General features: G+C 43.5%; 1 protein-coding gene across 1 annotated transcript in view; it reads left to right on the forward strand.

The window, feature by feature from the left end:
- The window catches only part of LOC122795556 (interleukin-6 receptor subunit beta-like), a 1057822-nt gene that overhangs the window by 870344 nt on the left and 162579 nt on the right, over positions 1 to 24899 (forward strand). Inside the window, exon 12 of the mRNA XM_044063785.1 lies at positions 20643 to 20783. Within this exon, the coding sequence (XP_043919720.1) occupies positions 20643 to 20783 (141 nt within the window). The remainder of the gene's footprint in view (positions 1 to 20642; positions 20784 to 24899) is intronic.

Below are 24899 nucleotides of genomic sequence, written 5' to 3' on the forward strand. Positions count from 1 at the left end.
ACAAGCACATTCTTCTGAAACATCTGGCTTATGTAATAATGTTGTTGAACTCTCTGGGATACGCAGTCAACAAAAAGAAATCAAAGCTAATACCTTCTCGGAAAATAATTTTCCTGGGTGTCAACTTGGACACAAACACCCAGATGGCCTACCTCACGCCAGAGAAGCAGGGGCAACTAACTCAATACTTCAGAGCACTAGCAAATTGCACCAGGCTGACTGCAAGGAAAATCCTGCAGGCTTTGGGATTCATGGCATCTTGCATCTTACTAACCCCATGTTCAAAGGAAACTTCAATGGTACCTGAAAAACCTATGGTCTCAACACAGCTACAGTTTGGGAACAATAATACCACTAATTCCATGTCTTCAAAAGGAATTTCTGTGGTGGGCTCAAGCATGCCAAACAAACACAGGTCTCCCATTCAACAAGCCTCAAGCAAATCAAGTCATCACAACAGACGCCTCGGACTATGCCTGGGGGGCGCACATGACAGATCGGTGCATTCAGGGCAAATGGTCCCAAAAAGAAAAGCACCTTCACATCAATCAAAAGGAAATGCTAGCAGTAATAAATGCTATTATAGCTTTCAAAGACATTCTGCAACCAGGTCAACTATTAATAAGAACGGACAACACCACAGTTATGTGGTACATAAACAAACAGGGAGGAACACATTCATACCCCCTATGCAGACTGGCCATGTCACTTTGGAACATGGCCATGGACTTACAAATCGAACTACAAGCACAGTACTTGCCAGGCAAGGAAAACACGCTGGCAGACAACCTAAGCAGAAATATGACAGATCCACACAAATGGAAGTTGCATCCTCAAGTTTTTACAGAGATAATCCAAGCTTGGGGAAGGCCAGACATAGATCTCTTTGCCTCCCACAAAAATCACCAATTGACAAAATTCTGCTCAAGGATTTTCCATCCAAAGGCCTGAAGAGTGGACGCTCTCTCTTTCAGTTGGACATCAATGACAGTTTATGCCTTCCCACCTGTTCCTCTGCTGCCCAAAGTTCTATTGAAAACCAGAGCAGACAGACCAAAGATGATTCTCATTGCTCCAGACTGGCCAAGACAACACTGGTACCCACTCCTGAGGAGCCTGACGCATTCCCCACCATGGACCCTGCCTCTAATGCCTCTTCTCCTGACTCAGCACAGCTTCAAAACTCTTCACAGTCAGCTAAAAACACTCAGTCTAGCCGCATGGAAGATTCCTTAGCATCACAACAGACCCTCCTCTCCAAGGAGGTGCAGGATGTCATTTTGGAGGCCAGAAGGCCGTCTACTAGGAAAGCTTACTCCGCAAAATGGAAACGGTTTTGTGTCTGGAATGAGAAAAAAGGCCAGGATCCTGGAAAACTGAATTTACCTCAAATATTACAGTATCTAGCTGAGCTGCTAAGCAGTGGACTTTCATTCTCCTCCATCAAAATCCATGCCTCAGCCATTTCTGCAGAATACAACACTGATCCACCCTTATTCTCTCACCCCCTCTTAAGACAGTTCCTCAGAGGGGCTAAGAATCTAAAACCCCAAAGGAAACAACCAATACCTGCTTGGGATCTCAATTTCATTCTGGAAAAACTGACCTTGCCTCCTTTTGAGCCAGCTGCCTCATCAGATTTGCAATATTTGTCCTGGAAAACAGCTTTCCTTCTAGCTATTACCTCAGCTCGTAGAGTTTCAGAACTACAAGCTCTAATGGCTGTGCAGCCTTTTATCATCTTTCATCAGGACAGAGTTTCCTTACGAACCAACCCATCCTTTATGCCAAAAGTGGTATCCAGGGTAGCTTTGAATCAGGCCATACACTTACCTACCTTTTATCCTAATCCTCAAAACAAAGGGGAGAGATTACTACATTCCTTGGACATCCACAGACAACTGCGTTATTATTTGGACAGAACAAAGCCTTTCAGAAAATCAGAACAGCTCTTTGTGTCCTATGCTATAGGAGCTCAAGGAAAGCCAATTTCCAGACAATCTCAAAATGGATAGCCCACTGCATACGCTTTTGCTATTCTTTTCATGGCAAGACTGTACCTACAGGCATCAGATCTCACTCCACAAGGTCCACGGCTACCTCTGCAGCCTTTCTCAGAGGAGTTCCTACCGAAGATATTTTAGAAGCAGCCACTTGGAGTTCTGTGCATACCTTCTCCAAGCACTACCACCTTCCATTATACTCCAAATCTAGAGCGGGCTTTGCCACTGCAGTCTTGCAGGGCATTCTGGCTCCTCCTAGATGTTCATCGTGCATACAGCTGCAGTAATCACATATGGGTTCTCTGCCGTCAGGCGGTCCCTCGGTCGGCCGAATCCCAAAGTCTAGGTCCGGCATCGGTTGTTGTCGCTTTCTTTCCTGACGTCAGTGAGGCAGGGGTATATAAGACACAGCCGACGCCATTTTCTCCAGTCTTTTTTGCCATGCGGTGCCCGAAGCAGAAGCAATTCGCAAGTGCCGGTCGGCCAGCTCCTGAATTTACGAAAAATTGGAAACCGAAGTCTTCATTAAAGCTAAGTACCCCGTTGGGGAAACTTTTCTTGCCTCAGACCGATGTCAGAAAAAGTTAACAATTGTATTTCTTGTGGGAAGCAAATACCGCATAAGGATTTCCATTCCCTTTGCATACCTTGTTTAGGCCCAGACCACGACGTCTCAGGCTGTCGCTTTTGCGCGACTTTCAATAAACGCACTATTAAGCGTCGGGCGGAGTTCGCCCAACACTTTTTTGGTACAGCCTTTGATTATAAAATGTCGTCGGAGACTCCGACTACCGTTTTGACCAAAAAACGCAAGGACAAGGACCGGCACGCGAGGTCCGCGGTCCCCACCAACACCACGCCAAAACCGGCTACACGTGGTCCAGTTCTCAGCGAGACGCCTATGCAGTCCCTGACTACCGACGACACGTCTTTGGCGGTGTCTTCTGTAACCGAGACCGCAGGTTCCTCGGCCCAGACCCAGACTACAACCACTGAAGCCACTGTGAGCGTTGAGCCTCCTAATGTGGACAGGTCCACTTCCACCCATGGTGTCTTTAGACCTTTATATTCCTTTTCCATTAAGGCCTTTACTAAGTCCAAATCAGCCAGGCATCCCAAGAGGCCTGTTGCACAGGGCCCATCCCCAGGCCCCATGCCTAAAAAGCAGATGCTTAAAATGGCTGAAGATTTAATTACTCTTATCAGGGGTTCCCAACACCCTCCAGACAAGAGACCCAGAGTGGAGGAGGATTCTCCCTCTTCTGATCAGGGCTCCATTTTTTCAGAACATTCTGATGTAGAGGAACACTCTTACTCCCCATTTGAAGACTCGGACGCAGAGCAGTCCATTCCTTCAGTATCTCCTCCTGAGGATTTTTCTTTTGGGGAACCTTGCACACCTTGAGGGAACACTTCCATTGGGAAGGCCAAGACTTTTCTGATTCCAAGAAAAGACTTGGGGAATTTCTTTTGTTACCTCAATACAGACCTCTGGCGATACCTCCTGTCTTGGACGTACTTGATGATGTTTACTCGGAGGCTTGCCTTAATCCGGATTCACTGCCTCCTGCCCCAGTCAAGCCTGATAGGTACTACAGGGTTCCTAACTCTCACCAATTTCTTTACAAAAGCCATAATGCTGACCCTGAAACCATTTCTCAAGGAACCAAAGGAATGAAGGCCTCTACTGCTAAGAATCCACTTCCTTCAGAAAGAGAGTCAAGATCCTTAGAAAGGTGGGGAAAAAGGTATGTACCTCGGCCACCCTAGCTATGAGGGCCTTAAATTGTCAGTTTCATATGCTTAAATATCAACAGTTTCTGTTATCACAATTAAGAAATAAAATGTCTCAACCTGAACAACCAGATTTGAAGGAGTTGCAGGATATGATGCATAGTGCAGAGCAAGTGGGTAAACACACTTTACAATGTGGCTATGATGCCCTAGAGGCCTCAAGTAGAGCTGCTGTTACAGGATCAGTCATTCGTAGACATGCATGGCTTAGGGAACAAATCTTGCCTGATCATGTGAAAGCTAAACTATTAGATGCTCCTTTACAAAAGGATGTGCTATTTGGTACTAATGCTGAGGAGATACTACGGAAAATGGAAGAAAAAGCCAAATCTATGCAAACAGTCAAAGCTTTTCTACAGGTTCAACCACCACGTTTTAGCAGAAATTGGCCTTCTAAAAACTGGTCCTTTCCAGCCACGGACAAACCCCAAAGAGGTAGATACAGACGCACAAGGGGCAGAGGGCAATCACAAGGATCATATAGAGGCAGGCAATGGCAATCTCCAGCACCAAGAGGTGGTGAGGACAGTGCACAACAATACAGGAAACAAACCCAATGACTTCTTCCTTTCCATGCCAAGCAAAGACCAGCTGGCAGCACCCTTGGGAGGAAAACTGGCATTATTTACAAGAAATTGGCATATTGTCACAACAGACAAATGGATCCTGGACGTTATAAACAGAGGCTACAGATTTCATTTTCACACTCTCCCAAAAATGAGAGGCATGCCAAACCTGCCACACAATCAAAGGGCAGAGGCACAACTACAAATTTCAAAGCTCATAGACATGAAAGCTATTCAAGAGGTACCTACTCACGAACAAGGTCAAGGTTTTTTTTCCAGGCTATTTCTGGTACCAAGGAAAGGAACCGACTGGAGACCCATTTTGGACTTATCCATCCTGAACACATTCTTTCTCGTACCAAAATTCAAGATGCTCACATTACAGCAGCTTCTTCCCATGCTGGGCAAGGAGTTTTGGCTGGTAACATTGGACCTCAAGGAGGCATACCTGCATGTCCCAATCAGACAAAGCTGCAGAAGATACCTCAGATTTCTTGCAGGTTCAATACACTATCAATTCTCTGCATTGCCTTTTGGCTTATCTATTGCGCCCAAAGTATTCACGAAATGCCTGGCATCAGTAATTGCCTACTGCAGACTTCAAGGGATACAAATTTACCCTTATTTGGACGACTGCCTGATCCAAGCGGACAGCAAGCACATACTTCTGGAACGTCTGGCTTATGCAACACGGTTACTGAATTCTCTGGGATACACAATCAACAAAGAGAAATCCAGGCTAACACCATCTCAGAAAATAACTTTCCTGGGTGCCAACTTGGACATAAACACCCAGATGGCCTATCTTACGCCAGAAAAACAGGGGCAACTAACTCAGTACTTCAAAACACTAGCAAATTGTACCAGGCTTACTACAAGGAAAATCCTGCAAGCTCTGGGCTTCATGGCATCTTGCATTCTTTTAATCCCATGTGCAAAGTTGCATATGAGGAAACTTCAGTGGTACCTAAAAAGCCTATGGTCTCAACACAGCCACAGTTTGGAAACAATAATATCAATAATTCCATGTTTACAAAAGGAATTTCTATGGTGGGCCCAAGCATGTCAAACAAACACAGGTCTTCCATTCTGCAAGCCTCAAGCAAATCAAGTCATTACAACAGACGCCTCAGACTATGCCTGGGGGGCGCACATGACAGACGGGTGCATTCAGGGCAAATGGTCCCAAAAGGAAAAGCAACTTCACATCAATCAAAAAGAAATGCTAGCAGTGATAAATGCAATTACAGCATTCAAGGACCTCCTGCATCCAGGACAATTATTGATAAGAACAGACAACACCACAGTAATGTGGTACATAAACAAACAAGGAGGAACACATTCATACCCCTGTGCAGACTAGCCATGACACTTTGGAACTTGGCTCTGGAATGGCAAATCGAACTGCAAGCACAGTACTTGCCAGGCTTGGAAAACACGCTGGCAGACAATCTAAGCAGAAATATGACAGATCCACATGAATGGAAGTTGCATCCTCAAGTGTTTACAAAGATAATCCAAGCGTGGGGGAGGCCAGACATAGATCTCTTCGCCTCCCACAGGAATCCTCAATTGGAAAAGTTTTGTTCAAGGGCCTTTCATCCAAAGGCCTGGAGAGTGGACGCCCTTTCATTCAGTTGGACAGCATGGACAGTTTACGCTTTCCCACCTCTGCCTCTTCTGCCAAAGGTGCTCTTGAAAGCAAGAGCAGACAGACCGAAGATGATACTAATTGCTCCAGACTGGCCAAGACAACACTGGTACCCACTACCGAGGAGCCTAACACATACTCCTCCCTGGCCCCTACCTCTAATGCCTCTTCTGCTGACTCAGCACAGCTACAAAACTCTTCACAGTCAGCTGAAAACACTCAATCTCGCTGCATGGAAAATTCCTTAACACCACAACAGACTCTACTCCCCAAAGAGGTGCAGGATGTCATTTTGGAGGCCAAAAGGCCATCTACTAGAAAGGCTTACTCCGCAAAATGGAAATGGTTTTGCTCTTGGAAGGAGAAAAAAGGCCAGGACCCTAAAAAACTGAATTTGCCTCGGGTATTACAGTATCTAGCTGAGCTGCTGAACACTGGACTTTCATTTTCCTCCATAACAATCCATGCCTCAGCCATTTCTGCAGAATTCAACATGGATCCACCCTTATTATCTCACCCACTCTTAAGACAGTTCCTCAGAGGGGCTAAGAACATAAGACCACCAAGGAAGCAACCAATACCAGCCTGGGATCTTAATTACATTCTAGAAAAATTAACATTGCCTCCCTTTGAACCAGCTGCCTCAACAGATTTGCAATACTTGTCCTGGAAAACAGCTTTCCTTCTGTCCATTACCTCAGCTCGTAGAGTATCGGAACTACAAGCCCTCATGGCTGTGCAGCCCTTTCTCATCTTCCATCAGGATAGGGTTTCCCTTCGAACCAACCCGTCATTTATGCCTAAAGTGGTATCCAGGGTAGCTTTAAATCAAGCCATACACTTACCTACCTTTTACCCCAATCCTCAAAACAAAGGGGAAAGGCTCCTACACTCCTTAGACATCCATAGACAGCTACGTTATTATTTGGACAGAACAAAGCCCTTCAGGAAATCAGCGCAACTCTTTGTGTCCTATGCTGTAGGAGCTCAAGGGAAGCCAGTTACCAAACAGACAATTTCAAAATGGATAGGCCACTGCATATGGTTTTGTTACTCCTATCATGGAAAATCTGTCCCTACAGGCATCAGATCCCACTCCACCAGGGCCACAGCTACCTCTACAGCCTTCCTCAGAGGAGTTCCTATCAAAGATATTTTGGAGGCAGCCACTTGGAGTTCTGTGCATACCTTCACAAAACACTACCACCTGCCTTTATATTCCAAAACTAGAGCAGGCTTTGCCACTGCTGTGTTGCAGGGCATTCTGGCTCATCCCAGTTCCACCTAGTGCCTACCACCCTGTGCGTAGCTTTGGGATTCTACCCATATGTGATTACTGCAGCTGTATGCACGATGAACATAGTACAGTTTTGTACCTACCATAAATGTAGATGTTCGAGTGCTAATACAGCTGCAGTACAGGTTTCCCTCCCTCCTTCCCCTCTTGGTAAAGGCCTAGGGCCTAACCCCTCTTCATACAACCTGATGGGGTTATCCTTCTATGGTATATTTGCTTGCAACTACTGATTTTTGATTATATTGCTTTTCATGTATATAAATATAATTTATGTATTGCCTTCCTTCTGGGGGCACCTGACATCTGGGGCAAGAAAGACTGAAGAAAATGGCGTCGGCTGTGTCTTATATACCCCTGCCTCATTGACGTCAGGAAAGAAAGCGACAACAACCGACGCCGGACCTAGACTTTGGAATTCGGCCGACCGAGGGACCGCCTGACGGCAAAGAACCCATATGTGATTACTGCAGCTGTATTAGCACTCAAACATCTACATTTATGGTAGGTACAAAACTGTACTTTCCACCTATTGCCTACCACCCCTTTCTTAGCTTTGGGATTCTACCCATCTGTTATGACTGCAGCTGTATGCACGATGAACATAGTACAGTTTTGTACCTAACATAAATGTAGATGTTCGAGTGCTAATACAGCTGCAATCCAGGTTTCCCTCCCTCCTTCCCCTCTTGGGACAGGCCTATTGGCTGACATATCCTCATGCAACCAGATTGGGGTATTCATTCATGATGTATTTGCTTGCACTACTGTATTTTGATTATATGGCATTGCTTTATTATGGTAGGTACAAAACTGTACTTTCTGTAGTTTTTAGTCAAAAGTACACTGATCATCTGAAGATGTTCTTTTTTTGTGTTATTTGGAGTATGAGACCAGACTGTGCACGTCTTCGCCTGCCCTTGTCATTGTTTTAAAGTTGTGGTGCACAATGTCCAGCCCCAGGGCCAAATCCAGCCCTTGACGCAACACCATCTGGCCCCCAGAGAGTAACCAAAAATTTAAAAAAAAAAGTGAAAAAATGCTATGCCTTACTCCAGTCATGCAAACTTTCCAGCACGTGCTTACTTACCTAATCGACTGCAGTTGCACACACCTCTAATTTTAGCTGCAGAAGTAACTGTTCTTTGTTGTTTATAACTTGTAGCCTGTAAACAGTAGTAACTTTCTGCAAGAGTTTGTAATAAGTCATGGCTGAAAACCAGAATAAAGTTAAATGCAAAGTTGATGTAGAAAACAGGCAATTTCATGACTGCTGTCTGAAGTAAAAATGCCAGTCACCTGTACCTGTTGTTAACTTGTAACAACTTACTATGTTTTGAGGGGTCTATATTATAACATCAAAATGTCAGGTAATTGAATACCTAAAGTTCAACACTAAAATAACGAAAGCTCAAAACCATTAACGGCCACTTCCACACAGGGAAAGGAATCACTTGGCCACAAAACAAAAAAACTTTCAAACCCAAATCAAGTGGGGGGGGGCTTCGCCCCCATACCCCCTAACTAAATATACCAACTCCAAGATCACTCTACATTGGAGAAAAGGGTAAATTTCCCATAACTGCCAAGCAAATTTTTTCTCTGTTAAAAAAAATAAATAATGGAAGTGGCCATTCGCGATTTTCAGCTTTTGCTATTTTCGTGTCAAGCTTTAGGTATCTACCTGAAGCTTCGATGTTATAATATAGAACAGTTTTGAGGTGGCCCGCAGATGCATTAAGAATTCGTATAGTTTCCCTCCCCAGAAAAAGGTTGTGCACCACTATTTTAAAGTCTATGTATACTGTGAATTGTCAGTGGATTGTAAGTAAATGGCACTCATGAAAAAAATACTGCTGATGTTCAACGTGTTTCACTGTTGCAGTCATTACTCTTGGGTTATCCTGCTGGCAGGCTACCCGCAGTCGGCCTGAATTCCAAAGTCCTGGTCTGGCGTTGGATGCTGTCACCTCTGACATCAGTGTGCCAGGGGTGTAAAAGATGCAGCCGACGCCATTTTCTTCAGTCTTTCTTGCCCTGCGGTGCCCGAGGCAAAAGCAGTTCGCAAGTGCCGGTCGGCCGACTCCTGAGATTTTCAAATCCGAATTTCAGAACCGAAGTCTTCATTAAAGCTAAGTACCCCGTTGGGGAAGCTTTTCTTGTTCCAGACCGATGTCAGAAAAAGTTAACAATTGTATTTCTTGTGGGAAGCAAATACCTCATAAGGATTTTCACTCTTACTGTATTGTTTTGCTTTGAATACTTTAATTGTAAATTAACTTCAGAACAAAGAAGAAAAAGTAAAACAACAATTAAATCAAGCGCTTTCACCCAGGCTCTCCCAGGCTTTTTCAAGACAAATTCCAAACCATGTTCTTTAACCTTTTATACAAAAATGTTGTTAACAATCATGTAATCAATTAAACATTTAATTAATTCCTTGTCACAATTCATTAACTCTTTGCTTGCAAAAAAGTTTACTTTTAAAATCTGCTGTGTATTAGTCTTGTTAGATACCTGAATAAAAAGCTACTATTAAAATACAATTCTTAGTTTCAATATAACCTTATTGAACTGGAATTAGATTTATGATGTAAATGCTTAGAAAATATTTGAGTTGTTTAAATATTAGCGTTATTATGTGCAAGACTGCCATCAAATCGTTGTGTTGCAGTGAAATTTCATCTCATACAACAAATGTGTAGAACATTTAAAATATAATAATATAAGTAATATAAGTAATGTAAAAAATATATAAATATTTTAAATATTTTAGATACATCAACCTAAAAACTTTATCTCTACAAATATGTTAAAAATACATATTAAAAATACATATTAAAAATAATTCATGTGCAAGTCACACTAGCAAAAAGGATTTATGAACATCTTTATGAAATAAGCAAGCAAAAGGAAACAAATGCATTTTATAAACACTCTCTAAGATGTAAACAGATGGACCTTAGATTTTTAGTGTTAGAACAAGTGAAAAGTAACCCAAGAGGGGGGGATTGGGAATCTTCCCTAGAATACAAAGAACTTCTTTGGCAGTTAACATTAGATGCCTCAAGACCCCCTGGTTTGAATGATGCTATAAGTCTGAGCAGTGCACTTAAACTCAGAAGGGCAAAGTTATAACATAGACACACTAAAATACCACACAAAAAATGTTTTAGGTAGTGACTTTCAACACAATAATTTTTTATATTTTCTTTACATATACTTTTTGTACACATTTCCTATGTATAATTAGTTTAAAAGGGAGGGTGAGGTTATGATTACAAAATACTATAAGATCCTACTTGTACACACCTGTTGCAAGATTTTGATATAATAATTTTAATTTTAAATTTCTATTTCTCCACATTTGGACTTGCACATGAATTATTTTTAATATGTATTTTTAACATATTTGTAGAGATAGAGTTTTTAGGTTGATGTATCTAAAATATTTAAAATATTTATATATTTTTTACATTGCTTATATTACTTATATTATTATATTTTAAATGTTCTACACATTTGTTGTACGAGATGAAATTTCACTGCAGCACAACAATTTGATGGCAGTCTTGCACATAATAACGCTAATATTTAAACAACTCAAATATTTTCTAAGCATTTACATCATAAATCTAATTCCAGTTCAATAAGGTTATATTGGAACTAGGACTTGTATTTTAATAGTAGCTTTTTATTCAGGTATCTAACAAGACTAATACACAGCAGATTTTAAAAGTAAACTTTTCTGCAAGCAAAGAGTTAATGAATTGTGACAAGGAATTAATTAAATGTTTAATTGATTACATGATTGTTAACAACATTTTTGTATAAAAGGTTAAAGAACATGGTTTGGAATTTGTCTTGAAAAAGCCTGGGAGAGCCTGGGTGAAAGCGCTTGATTTAATTGTTGTTTTACTTTTTCTTCTTTGTTCTGAAGTTAATTTACAATTAAAGTATTCAAAGCAAAACAAGGAGCCTGAAGTTCGTGGATTTTATTGCTTGTTACCAGTTGGTTTCTGCGGTGCTTTGCACTTGAACTTTGTTCTACTCTTACTGTATTCCTTGCCTAGGCCCTGACCACAATGTTGCTAGCTGTCGGTTTTGTGCTAGATTTAACTAACGCACTATTAAGCGTCGGTTCGATTTTGCATTTCATTACTTTGGCCGAAGATTTAATTATATAATGCCGTTGGAACAGCCGACGACTGGAGTTTACAAAAACCCAAGGACAAGGAAAAGGATAGGCATCCAAGGTCCAAAACCGACGACGAGGCCTCGGTTAGGCCAGTCGCCGGTTCTCAGTGAGGTGCTTTCGCAGCCCCTGGCGCCCGCTACCTCACAGCCACAGGCCGCTTCCGACTCCCACGTGGAGCCGACTGGGCCACTGGATACTCAGGGTATTGGACACTCGGAAATCATTCCCTCAGATGGGTCCAGAGCCGCTGAGCAGGCATCAGCTTCTGAGGGTGTCTTCAGACCTACACAGTTATATGTTAAACCATCTTCAGCTTCAAAGACAAAGACTAAAGCTGCTCTGAAGACAAAGAAACAAATACAGCATTCTCCTACTCAAGCTTCCATGCCTAAAAAAACAGATGCTTAAAATGGCCCGAAGACCTAATTACTGTGATCAGGGGTTCCCATCCCCCTCCTGATAAGAGGCCTAGGCAAGAGACAGAATATGAATCTTCTGATCAGGTTTCTATTTCCTCTGATTCCTCTTCTGAACAGAATTATTCTATACCTCCCTATGAGGACTCTGATGCTGAAGAATCAATTCCTTCAGCCTCACCTCCTGAGGGTTATTCTTTTGGGCAAACCCTGCATACCATGAGGGAGCATTTCCACTGGGAGAGCCAAGATTACTCTGAATCTAAGAAAAGGCTCAGAGACTTTCTGCTGCTTCCTCAACACAGACCCCTTGCTATTCCACCTGTTCTAGACATTGTAGATGATGTATTTTCAGAGTCCGGCCTGTCCCCTGACTCTTTACCTCCTGCACCTGCTAAGCCAGACAGATATTACACAGTCCCGGATTCTCATATATTCCTATATAAAAAACCCTGCTGCTGACCCAGAAACTATATCTCAGGGTCCCAAAGGGGTCAAACCTTCCACTGCAAAAAACCCTGTTCCCTCTGATAGGGATTCTAGGGCACTGGACAGATGGGGGAAAAAAAGTTTACACTTCTGCTACCTTGGCTGTAAGGGCTTTAAATTGTCAGTTTCATATTCTTAAATATCAGCAATACTTAATGTCACTGCTAAAACAGAAAATGTTGACAAATTCTGAAGGTTCAGAGAAGAAGGAAATGCAGGATTTATTGCATGCAGCTGAACAAGTGGGAAAGCATACTTTGCAATGTGGTTATGATTCCCAGGAGGCCTCTTGCAGGGCTGCTGTTATAGGTTCTGTTATTAGAAGGCATGCTTGGTTAAAGGAACAGAATTTGCCTGATCATGTTAAAGCAAAATTATTAGATGCCCCATTACAGCATGATACTGTGGTGCTAAAGCAGAAGAGGTGTTGAAAAAAATGGAGGATAAAGCGAAATCCATGCAGACAGTTAAGGATTTCTTACAGGTACAGCCACCCAGATTTAGCAGGAACTAGCCTTCAAAAAATTGGTCCTTTCCAGTGTCAGACAGACCACAAAGAGGCAGATACAGACGTCCCAGAGGCAGATCTCAGCCCCAAGGCTCATACAGGCCTAAACAATGGGGTGCTCCTACCTCCAAAAGGGGAGAAGACAAATCACAACCTTACGGGAAACCGTCCCAATGACTTTTCTGTGTCAGATCCATGCACTTTTCTTTTGGCAGCCCCATTAGGGGGAAAACTAGCACTTTTTTTCATCAAATTGACAAATGGTTACCCAAGACAAATGGGTCTTGAACATAGTGTCCCAAGGCTACAGATTCCATTTTCACACCCTACCAAGGGCAAAAGGTATGCCAGACCTGCCACACAATCAATGGGCTGAGGCACAAAAGCAAATTACTGCCCTCATGGACATGAGGGCCATTCAACAAGTACCACAACAAGAGCAGGGGCAAGGATTTTACTCCAGACTTTTCTTAGTGCCCAGAAAGGACAAAGCCTGGAGACCAATACTGGACCTGTCTATACTAAACAAGTTTCTGGAGGTTCCAAAATTCAAGATGTTGACTCTACAACAGCTACTGCCCATGCTGGACAAGAAGGCTTGGCTCGTAACTTTGGACCTAAAAGAGGCATACCTGCAAATCCCAATCAGACAATCTTGCAGAAGGTACCTCAGATTCATAGCTGTCTCAATGCACTATAAGTATAAGTAATCTCATAGGTAAACAATAATAAACTTAAGCACTACACCCTCTTGTACTCCTTTTAAGTACTTGCTCCATATTGGTTCTTTCTGATCAGTCAGTAAGTAGTTCCCTATATTATTCGGGCATGTCCAAAGGTCAGTTTCAGGTTTACTCTCCAGTCCAGCTGGTGAATCTGGGAATCTTGAGGCAGTGTTACAACTGCCTTATGTATACAGACCACCCTCTCCTCCTCCCAACAAGCTCAAATATATGTGAGAGATGCAACTATATAGCCAAACTGGAGGCTGAGCTCTCTCAACCCAGTACTGGCACAGCCAGTCAGGAGGAGAAGGTAACCACAAAAACCACAAATCCAGTCTCACATAGACCTATCACATCAGCAAACCAAACACATAAACACAAAAAAACATACTCGGAGGCACTAAATAAAAATCTGCCTAAGCAGCAGAGACCTCCAAAGCAGACATCCAAGCAACCCCTACCACGAAACAATACCCACGTAGCACATAGCTCACAAAGTCAGTGTGCCACACAGTCACAGCCCTTAAGGCTAAACAACACACCTAATACACTTGCAATAGGTGACTCTATTGTCAGACACACTGACGTCCCACTCACCAGACTGAACAAGGAAAAGGTCACTGTAAGCTGCCTGTCGGGTGCCAGGATCCACCACATAACACAAGCACTCAGGTCACTCCAAAGCAAGTACAAATATGACTCCATCATTGTCCATGCTGGTGTGTGAATGACCTGAGACGTACCTCCCTGGACTACATGAAAAGAGACATAGAGGAGCTCTCTGATCATGTAGCCCAGGCCAGTATTACCCTGACCTTGAGTAGCATCTTGCCCTCACCAAGAATGATGCCACAGTATAAAGACAAAATGATCAATTTTAACAATTGGCTAAAGTATTGGTGTCATTCAAAGGGGATCCAGTGTCTGTCAGCCTGGGATGACATGCTCGACAAGCCACGTTGCTTTGCTAGGGACAGCTTGCACCTGTCACCTCTGGGTTTTCGAATACTGGCAAAGGTTCTTGCCTCCCCCATAGTGCCCTTTTAGGCAAGGCTCAAAAGACAAGCCCACCTCCATAGACAACACAAAGAAAAAAAAACTAAGGGTAATGCTGCTAATGCCAGCAGTCTAAACCTCACGATGCACGCACTCGAGACTCTCCTCAGTATGGAGAATATCGATATCTGTGCAGTAACAGAAACCTGGTTCAAGGCTCCCAAGAGCACCCCAGCACTAACAGGTTATACTTCATACCATGCTTTTCGGCCCCAAAACTCGGACCGAACCACAAAAGGAGGGGGAGTATCCATATTTATCAAAGATACCCACACCTCCAGGTTAGTGGCACTGCACGAAGCATCGGAGACCATTCATGTGCAACTAACAGTGGGCAAAACTGCCTTTCAGTTTGTAGCCTGCTACAGACCACCCTCCCAAACACAGGAACCCCACTCGGCTTTCATGAGAACACTGGAGAATATGAAGTTCTCTCCAAACACCATTATATTGGGTGACTTCAACTACCCAAACATTGATTGGGAAAACTACTCAAGCCCAAGCTCCCTCGCCCAACAGTTTCTAGAATTTATAAACTCAAATGCAATGGAACAACTGGTCACCACTCCCACAAGAGGGGAAAACATATTGGATCTGTTCATCACCAACATGGGGTCTCTATGTTCCACACCAGAGGTATACCACTTATTGGTAAGATCAGACCATAAACTAATCTCACTGGACATCCATATTCCGTCCCCACCCCCAGCCAAGGAAACCACGGTGAAGAACTTCTCAAAAGCAAACTTCATTCTTCTCAAAACCGAGGTGGAATCCTTCAAAGCCCCCGGGCCAGTGGAAAATACGGCCCAAAATTCAGGATCCTTTACAAAAGCATTCTATGGACACCTACAGGAATGCATGGAGCATGCTATCCCAAATAAAACCAAGACTCACTCCTCCAAAGGCAGGAGACCTGTCTGGTGGACCCCGGCCATAAATAAGCTATACAACAGAAGGGGAAAGCTACTACATGATAGAGCAAAATCCCAAAAAGGGAAGGCGTCTCTGATCAGTACTAGCAAGAAACTAAGATCCCTCATAAAATCATCTAAGGCCAGCTTCGAAAGAAAAATTGCATAAGACACTAAAGATAATCATAAGGCCTTCTTTAGTTATGTCAGGAACCTGGGAGGCAACTCCCAGATATGCTCTGAGTTAGTGCAAAATTACAAAAAAATACACTGAACCCACAGACATTGCCAACATCGTGGCAGAAAGGCTCAGTGCAAACTCCCCCCCCCCCTCCCCCCCAAAAGAGCAAATGTCTATCCCAACAGAGTGTAGCCTTCCTGAGATCACAGATGCACAGGTGAGAGCTGCCCTCTCCAAAGCAAAAAACACAGCATCAATGGGACCAGACGGTGTCCCGGGCTGCGTCTTACACGAGCTCAAAGAAGAACTAAACCCTCATATAAAGTCACTGTTCAATCTCAGCCTTACTACAGGATATGTACCCAAACAATGGCGTACAGCAACAGTGGTCCCGCTCCACAAAGGTGGTGCACAACAGACCCCGGAAACTATCGCCCTTTAAGCCTGACTAGCCTGGTCTGCAAAGCTATGGAGCGTATCATCATGGAAATCATAAACAAAGACATTGTGAACCTCCAGACACTGGATCCTACCCAGTTCGGCTTTAAGGGCAGATCTTGCCTCTTGAACCTGGTCGACTTCTTTGAAACAGTTACCAAAGCCATAGATGAAGGGAAGGTAGTCCACACAGCCTACCTGGACCTCGCAAAAGCCTTTGACACAATACCCCACTCGGGCATCATAAATAAGCTCACCAGCTTAAATATCAACCCCTATGTCACAAGATGGATTGCAAACTGGCTCAGGGATAGAACCTACATGGTCGGAATAGCAGGTGCCATGTCAGACTCTAAACCATTTACAAGTAGCGTCCCACAAGGCTCAGTCCTGGGACCTCTCTTGTTCGGTATATATTTCTCCGAGGTACAGGCTAACACGGGTGGACTATGGCTGACCAAGTTCGCAGATGACTGCAAACTGGGTGCCATAATCAACTCTCCGGCTGACACTAGCATCCTCCAAAAGGGTCTCACAGAGACGGATAACTGGTGCCAGAGCCATGGCCTAAAGCTAAATGCCAAAAAGTGCATAGTCATCCCCTTTGGGAAAAACAAAGTGCCCACAAATTACCACATAGATGGTAATCCATTAAGTATGGAAGAAATAATTAGGGACTTGGGGACCCAAGTAGATAGCAGTCTCTCCTTTGACAATCACGTTGCTAAAGTGGTTAGAAAGACCTTCTATATTGCCCACCTTATCACGAAAGGGTTCACATCTAGATGAAGAGAGGTCTTTGTGCCCCTCTACTCATCACTTATCAGGCCCATAATTGAATACAGTGCCCCATTTGGGATGTACCTTACCCGACACCTGCAGCAACTGGAAAGACCCCAAAAGTACCTCACCAAGAGGATCAAGGGACTCAAACAGATGCCCTATGCAGTTCGGCTAAAGAAACTCCAGCTCTACTCAGTTGCGTACCACCTAATCAGAGGCGATCTGTGTCTGACGTATAAAGCCATGTCCAACCCAGAATTAATGGACATGCTTCACCTCAGGAAATCCAAATCCCTTAGAGCTACACGCTCCAGGGACTTGAACTTCAGCACAGAAGTAAATAGGACATGCTGGAGGGACAGATTCATATCTCAGAGGCTCCCCTCACTCTGGAACAAAATCCCAATCCATGTTAGGCAGAGCCCCTCACTGACCCTCTTCAAGAGAAATCTTGACGAGTGGATGGGTGATCGTAAGTTTACCCCTCCGATCTCTTCTGTGTCCCTGCTTGACAGAGGTACAGTAAATTAACCTTAAAAGGGCTACCTTCTCTGACCTGCTATACAGAGGCACAGTCTGCTAATCTAAAAGGGTGGCGAAAGCCAAACACACTCTGGCTAGGCTTATAAATGCCCTAGGGCAGATAGCCTAGTATTAACCTATGAAAAGCAACTGACTTCTTACTTCAAAAAGTTGGCAACAAAAACCCAGTTATCTGCAAAGAAAATCCTGCAGGCCTTGGGTTTCATGGCATCCTGCATTCTACTAATTCCGTATGCCAGACTGCATATGAGGAAACTACAATGGTATCTAAAAAGTGTTTGGACTCAGCATTGCCACAGCCTGGAGACAATAATTACCCCCATTTCCTGCCTGCAACAGGAGTTTTGATGGTGGGCAGAGGCCTGTCACCACAACAAGAGTCTGCCATTCACCTTACCCACACCCAGACAGACACTGACAACGGATGCATCAGACTATGCCTGGGGGGCCCATATGGCAAGAAAATGTATTCAGGGCACATGGCCTGCAAGTCAGATGCATCTTCACATCAATCAAAAAGAGATGCTAGCTGTTCAGAATGCCCTGACAGCTTTCAAGGATCCACTTCATCTAGGACAATTACTGATAAAGACAGACAATACTACGGTCATGTGGTACATAAACAAGCAGGGAGGTACACATTCCTACCCCCCCCCCCCTGCAGACAAGCAGTGACCTTATGGGACACAGCATTGGCTTATCAAGTTCAACTGCAAGCACAGTTCCTGCCAGGAAAAGCAAATACTCTGGCAGACGAACTAAGCAGAAACCTCATGGATCCCCACGAGTGGAAACTGGATCCACAAATCTTCAGCATGATAACAAGGAAATGGGTATGGCCAGACATAGATCTATTTGCCTCCTCTCACAACTGCCAATTAAAGAGATTTTGCACAAGGATTTATCACAAACAAGCATGGAGAGTGGACGCCCTATCCTTCAGCTGGAAAAATCTAACAGTATATGCCTTTCCTCCACTGCCTCTCCTTCCCAGGGTACTCCTAAAGGTCAGACAAGAGAAGCCAAAAATGATACTGATTGTACCAGACTGGCCACGCCAGCACTGGAACCCAATCCTAAAGAGCTTGTCTCAAGGTTCAGCATGGATATTGCCTCAAACTTCTCACTTGCTGACCCAGCAAAACAATCAGATCCTGTACGGCCAACACAGGACCTTAAATCTGGCAGCATAGCAGGTAATGTAGCCATTCAGAACACTCCTCTTTCAAAAGCTGTTATGGATGTTATCTTGGAGGCCCAGTACCAGAAAATCTTATGCAGAAAAATGGAAGAGATTCTGTGCTTGGAACCGGGAACAAGGCATTGACACGTATGCTCCTAATATCCCTCAGATTTTACAATACCTAACTGAGATGCTGGACAAAGGCCTTTCCTTTTCATCAATTAAGATTCATGCCTCTGCCATTTAATCCCATTACAATACGGAACCACCTATCTTTTCTCATCCTTTAATAAGGCAATACCTCAGAGGGGCCAAAAACATCAGGCCTCCCAGGAGAGCACCAGTTCCGCCATGGGACCTCAATTATGTCATGGAAAAACTCACACTGCCTCCTTTTGAGCCAGCCTCAACAGCTGATATAAAATTCTTATCCTGGAAAACAGCTCTGCTCCTAGCAATAACCTCTGCAAGATGAGTCTCAGAGTTACAATCACTCATGGCTGTGGAACCTTTTATCATGTTTCATCCAGACAGGGTTTCTCTGAGGACAAACCCAACATTTATGCCTAAGGTGGTGTCCAGTGTGGCCCTCAACCCAACCTTTCACTTGCCTACCTTTTTATCCAAACCCACAGAACAAGGGTGAGAAAATTCTGCATTCTTTGGACATACACAGGCAGCTACGCTTCTACTTGGACAGAACTAAAGCTTTCAGAAAGACTGAGCAACTTTTAGTGTCATATGCTGCAGGATCACAAGGAAAGGCTATCTCAAAACAGACTATTTCTAAATAAATAGGCTATTGCGTCCGTTTCTGCTATTCTCAGCATGACAAATCAGTACCTAAGGGCATTAGACCTCATTCTACCAGAGCAGCAGCCACTTCAGCAGCCTTCCTCAGAGGAGTACCAACCAAAGACATCTTAGAGGCTGCAACTTGGAGTTCAGTGCACACTTTTACAAAGCACTACCACTTACCTCTTTACTCTAAATCCAGAGCAGGCTTTGCCACTGCGGTTCTGCAGGGCCTCATAGCCTCTCCTAATCCTATTTAGCCCAGCCACCCATCCTCAGCTTTGGGATTTTACCCAAGAGTAATGACTGCAACAATGAAACACGATGAACATAGTACAGTTGTGTACCTACCATAAATGTAGATGTTCGAGTGTATTCACTGTTTCAGTCCAGGTTACCCTCCCTCCGTCCCCTTTCTTTTATTGGGGTTTATCTATACTTCTGTGTTCTATACAACCTATGTGGTGTATTTGCTTGTAGATGAAGGAAATGTTTCTATACTGCATGTATGCTTATTGGCATAATATTGTTTAGCCTACCATTTTGGGGGTACCTGACATCTGGGGCAAGAAAAACTGAAGAAAATGGCATCGGCTGCATCTTTTATACCCCTGGCGTACTGACGTCAGGGAAGAGGCGACAGCAGCCGACGCCGGACCAGGACTTTGGAATTCAGGCCGACTGCGGGTAGCCTGCCAGCAGGATAACCCAAGAGTAATGACTGCAACAGTGAATACACTCTAACATCTACATTTATGGTAGGTACACAACTGTACTTTACAGCTTGCTTGGCTGTTATGCTTATGTTGTTATGAGAATTTGTCTAGAACCAGAATTGAAATTTTGGTTGCAGTGAGAGAGGTTTTGAATAGCCAGTGTCCTATCCCAGCTACTGGGTTTGCATATATATAAATTTTAAAGAGGCAGTTTATTGAGCTATTTCTTAAAAAAAAAAATGAAACTGATGGCTTTTTAATCCCAAGCAAAGGTCTGGAATTTATGGCTGACACTGTGATAGACTACTCCTGTTAGTGTAGCAGTATATTAAGTGTGTAACTTCATGCTAAAATATGACTAGGGCTAATGTTATGAATTATTTTTGCAGATGTAACTGTGGATGCTAACATTACAGAATGTACTTTGTCTTCGCTAACAAAGGATACTTCATACCTTACTTACTTAGTGGCCTTTACAAGCAAAGGTGGAACTCCGGGGCGAAAATTCACATTTACTACACTTAAGTATGGTAAGTTTAAATTAGCTGATGACTGCTTTTAGTATGCACTACAAAGCTGATCTTTTGCAGTGTTGCAGAGATGATGCTATAAGAGAAGTGAAGCCAGTTGCAGTGCTTCTTGCACAATTGCTTGAAAGTAATGTAAAAGCTGTTCAAACTACAGTCTTCTCTTCTGCTAGAAGCATGGATTTGCAAGAGATTAAATAGGAAAATTATGGTGATAAGTCAAAATATCAGTTTCAAATATTTCTGATAGTTGTGTTACCCAAACTGTAATTCACAAACTTTAAAGAGGATGACTAGAGTCCGTTGGACATTTGAAGGAATAGAGTCATTAAAAAGGTTATCTATATTTTAAGGGCGATGTAGGTGTACCTACGTTTTGAAGGAAACTTGGATGCTGTAACATTTATGGCAACCTTTATTTAAAGGAAAACAGTCTGCACTTCAGTCAGAAGATTTACACATTTTCAAACTGACTGACATATTGCAGCTATGAGTAAACCACCTAAGTGACAGTGACAGGTGAAAGTTGTCTTCTGTTGCTTTGTCATGTGTCAGAGCCTTAACATAACTGAACTGTAGGCAGCTGTAGTAGATGTACATGGATGTAAAATTAACTCTAGACTTAATCAACGGGGAGAGAGAGAGAGAGAGAAACAGTTACACGGACACTGCACTCCAAGGTATACTGTTCCAGAATATTTGAGTCGTGTATGTCAAGGAAATCTTGAGACTTTCTAGTTTGCAGTCTCCATAAGTCATTATGGAAATAGTAGATTTAATTTCAGGGATGACACTTCCATCATTATAACAGATGGACATCTACCGTTTCCCTTGTCAGCCATGATGAACCATATTTGTTGTAGTGCTCTAAGATTGTTCTCACAAAAATTTAGTGATTTTTGGCAGAGATAATCCTACCTGACTAGCACAACTCATTTATGTGAGTCCCATTACAGCATGTAAAAGAGTTGGCCCAACTTGTGAAATCAGTGTAATGCAACAAAGATAAAAAGCTGTATGCGTAGTGTAAGAGTCAGTAAACATGCGAAATAACTGCTATTGTATTTTTTAAAGTTAAGGCTACATTGAAGTAATTTCTTAAACCAAAAGGAAAAATTTCCCATACTCTGCTGAATGCTACCAATTTCTAGAGCAAATGTTACATTGCCTTTGGAAAAGATCATTAGGTATCACTATGTCAGTAAGGTTTTATATTGCCGGCTGCAGACGTGACACTGTTAATGCAATGACTAGGGCAAAAGTAGCTTTGTTTAAGTAGCATTACTGAGGCTCTCCGTTGAAGATGAACTCCGCCTGGTGGTATTGGATACCTTGTTTTGGGGAGAGGACCTCTTTGTGAAGCCATCTCAGGAAAAAATTGAGGTGCTTCACAAAGGGGATGAGACCTTATGTACGGTGGACAGTGTTTATTCTGCCTGCTGGTTACCACTTTCACAGCCACCAAGTGGAAGAAGCCTCTTTTTAGACATAGAATGCAGCCCAGATGTCTAGCAGTTTTCCCTAGATTTTTCCCAAGAGATGGGATTTTATCGGTCCACAGAAGAGTGGTTCTCAGAGTCTGACTTGGCTTGTAAAGTGGTCACAATGAGCATATGGTTTTTGGACATGGTAAGATGAGAACATGTGATGTCCTTCTATTCTCATGTTGCAGTATTCTAAACATGAGGGATCCTCGACCTGAGACGATCTGACCCGAACGTCTGGCCCATATACAGAACCCTAGCCTTGCTGCTGTATGGTGCGTGGGACGTCACACATAGGTAACATAAACTGTGGGCCATAAATGTGAAGTCCACACCCACAGACCTCAGAACTTCTCTGCTACCAGTCGAACGTCAACTTGCTTGTTCTGCTCAATGCCAAAAACATCTAAAAAGGTAAGTACTCTGTTGGGGAACCTTTATTTTTTTCTAGTTCTGGTTGCTGCCCTTTACTTACTTGTTAGCTGAATTCTGTCCATGGTCTTCTAGGAAGGGAAGATGTAAGTGCGGATGTCATATCCCGCACAGACAGCCACAGCCTCTGCCTCTTTTGCTTATGGCCTTCTCACAAGTATAAATCCTGCTCTATCTGCCCATCATTTGTTCCGAAGACCCAGCGCAGCTATCTAGCAGCCTTTAATCTTTTATTGAGAACCAACACCTTAAAAGACTAGCCTTGGGTATTGAAACAGTGCCCAGTGTGTTGTCTGAACCTTCTAAAAAAAGGCCAAAGTTTCAAGGTCTGAAAAAGTGCCTGCTCCTCTGGATTTGGACCTCCCACCAGCAGGAGATCTAGGGGCTGAGGTACGTCTGACGGCTTTGACTATGGTGGGTTCTGTTTAGGACACTGCTCTAGTTTCTCCGACCGGCATGTCCACGGAGCTTATACCAACATAGGATGTTCATCGTGTTACACTGCTGCAGTCATTACACTTGGGTTATCCTGCCGTCAGGCGGTTCCCCAGTCGGTCTGAGTTCCAAAGTCTTGGTCCGGCGTCGGTTGCTGTCGCCGCCTCCCCAACGTCAGTGCGGCAGGGGTATATAAGATGCAGCCGACGCTATTTTCTTCAGTCTTTCGTGCCGCGCAGTGCCCGAAGCAAAAGCAGTTTGCAAGTGCCGGTCGGCCATCTCCTGAGATTTTCATTCGAATCCAGAACCGAAGTCTTCTACAAAGCTAAGTACCCCGTTGGGGAAACTTTTTCTTGCCTCAGACCGACGTCAGTAAAAGTTAATAACTGTATTTCTTGTGGGAAGCAAATACCTCATAAGGATTTCCATTCTTATTGTATCCCATGCCTAGGCCCAGACCACAAAGTCACTGGTTGCCAGTTTTGTGATAGGTTTAACAAACGCACTATTAAACGTCGGTTTGATTTTGCCTGACATTATTTTGGTAGAAAATTCAGTTATACCATGCCGTCGGAACTACTGATGACTGGAATACATAAAAAGCGCAAAGACAAGGATAGGCATCCGAGGCCAAAAACTGACGACGAAGCCTCTTCTAGGCCAGTCGCCAGTTCTCCGGTTTTCAGCGATGTGCCTTCGCAGCCCCTGACGACTTCTTCTGTAGAACCACAGGCCGACTCTGACTCCCACGTGGAGATGGCTGGGCCTTCGGACGCACAAGTTATTCAGCCTACCGAAACTAATTCTTCAGAGGGATCCAGAGTAGCTGAGCTACTCACAACTTCAGAGGGTGTTTTCAGACCTGCTCAGTTAAGCATTAAACCCTCTGCTAAGTTTAAGCCAGCCTTAAAATCAAAGAAACAAATACAGCATTCTCCAGCACAGGCCTCCATGCCTAAGAAACAAATGCTGAAGATGGCCGAAGACCTAATCACTCTGATCAGGGGGTCCCATCCCCCTCCTGATAAAAGGCCTAGACAGGATGCAGACTATGACTCATCCGACCAGGTGTCCATCTCTTCAGATTCATCCTCAGACCTAGGATATTCCTTACCCCCTTATGAGGATTCTGATGCTGAGGCATCAATTCCATCAGCCTCTCCGACTGAGGATTACGCCTTTGGGGAAACCTTGCATACCATGAGGGAGCATTTCCATTGGGAAGGACAGGATTACTCAGAATCCAAGAAAAGGCTCAGAGACTTCCTTTTATTATCTCAACACAGACCCCTTGCTATTCCGCCAGTGTTAGATATTGTAGATGATGTGTATACTGAATCCAGCCTAAATCCTGATTCTTTACCTCCAGCCCCAGTTAAACCTGACAGATACTACAGAGTCCCTGACTCTCTCAAATTTCTGTACAAAAGCCCTGTTGCTGACCCTGAAACTATTTCCCAGGGACTCAAAGGGGTTAAGCCCTCATCAGCCAAGAATCCAGTTCCCTCTGACAGAGATTCCAGAGCATTAGACAGATAGGGAAAGAAAGTATATAAGTCTGCAACTTTAGCAATGAGAGCCTTAAATTGCCAGTTTCACGTGCTAAAATATCAGCAATTTCTACTGTCTCAATTGAAACAAAAAATACTTCCAGATTCAGATCCTCCTACTTTTAAAGAAATGCAGGATTTATTGCATGCAGCTGAACAGGTGGGAAAACACACTTTGCAATGTGGTTTTGACTCTTTAGAGGCCTCCTGTAGAGCAG

This window comes from Protopterus annectens, chromosome 2.part2 (assembly GCF_019279795.1).
Source record: "Protopterus annectens isolate FY-2018-M chromosome 2.part2, PAN1.0, whole genome shotgun sequence".
NCBI lineage: Eukaryota > Metazoa > Chordata > Ceratodontiformes > Protopteridae > Protopterus > Protopterus annectens.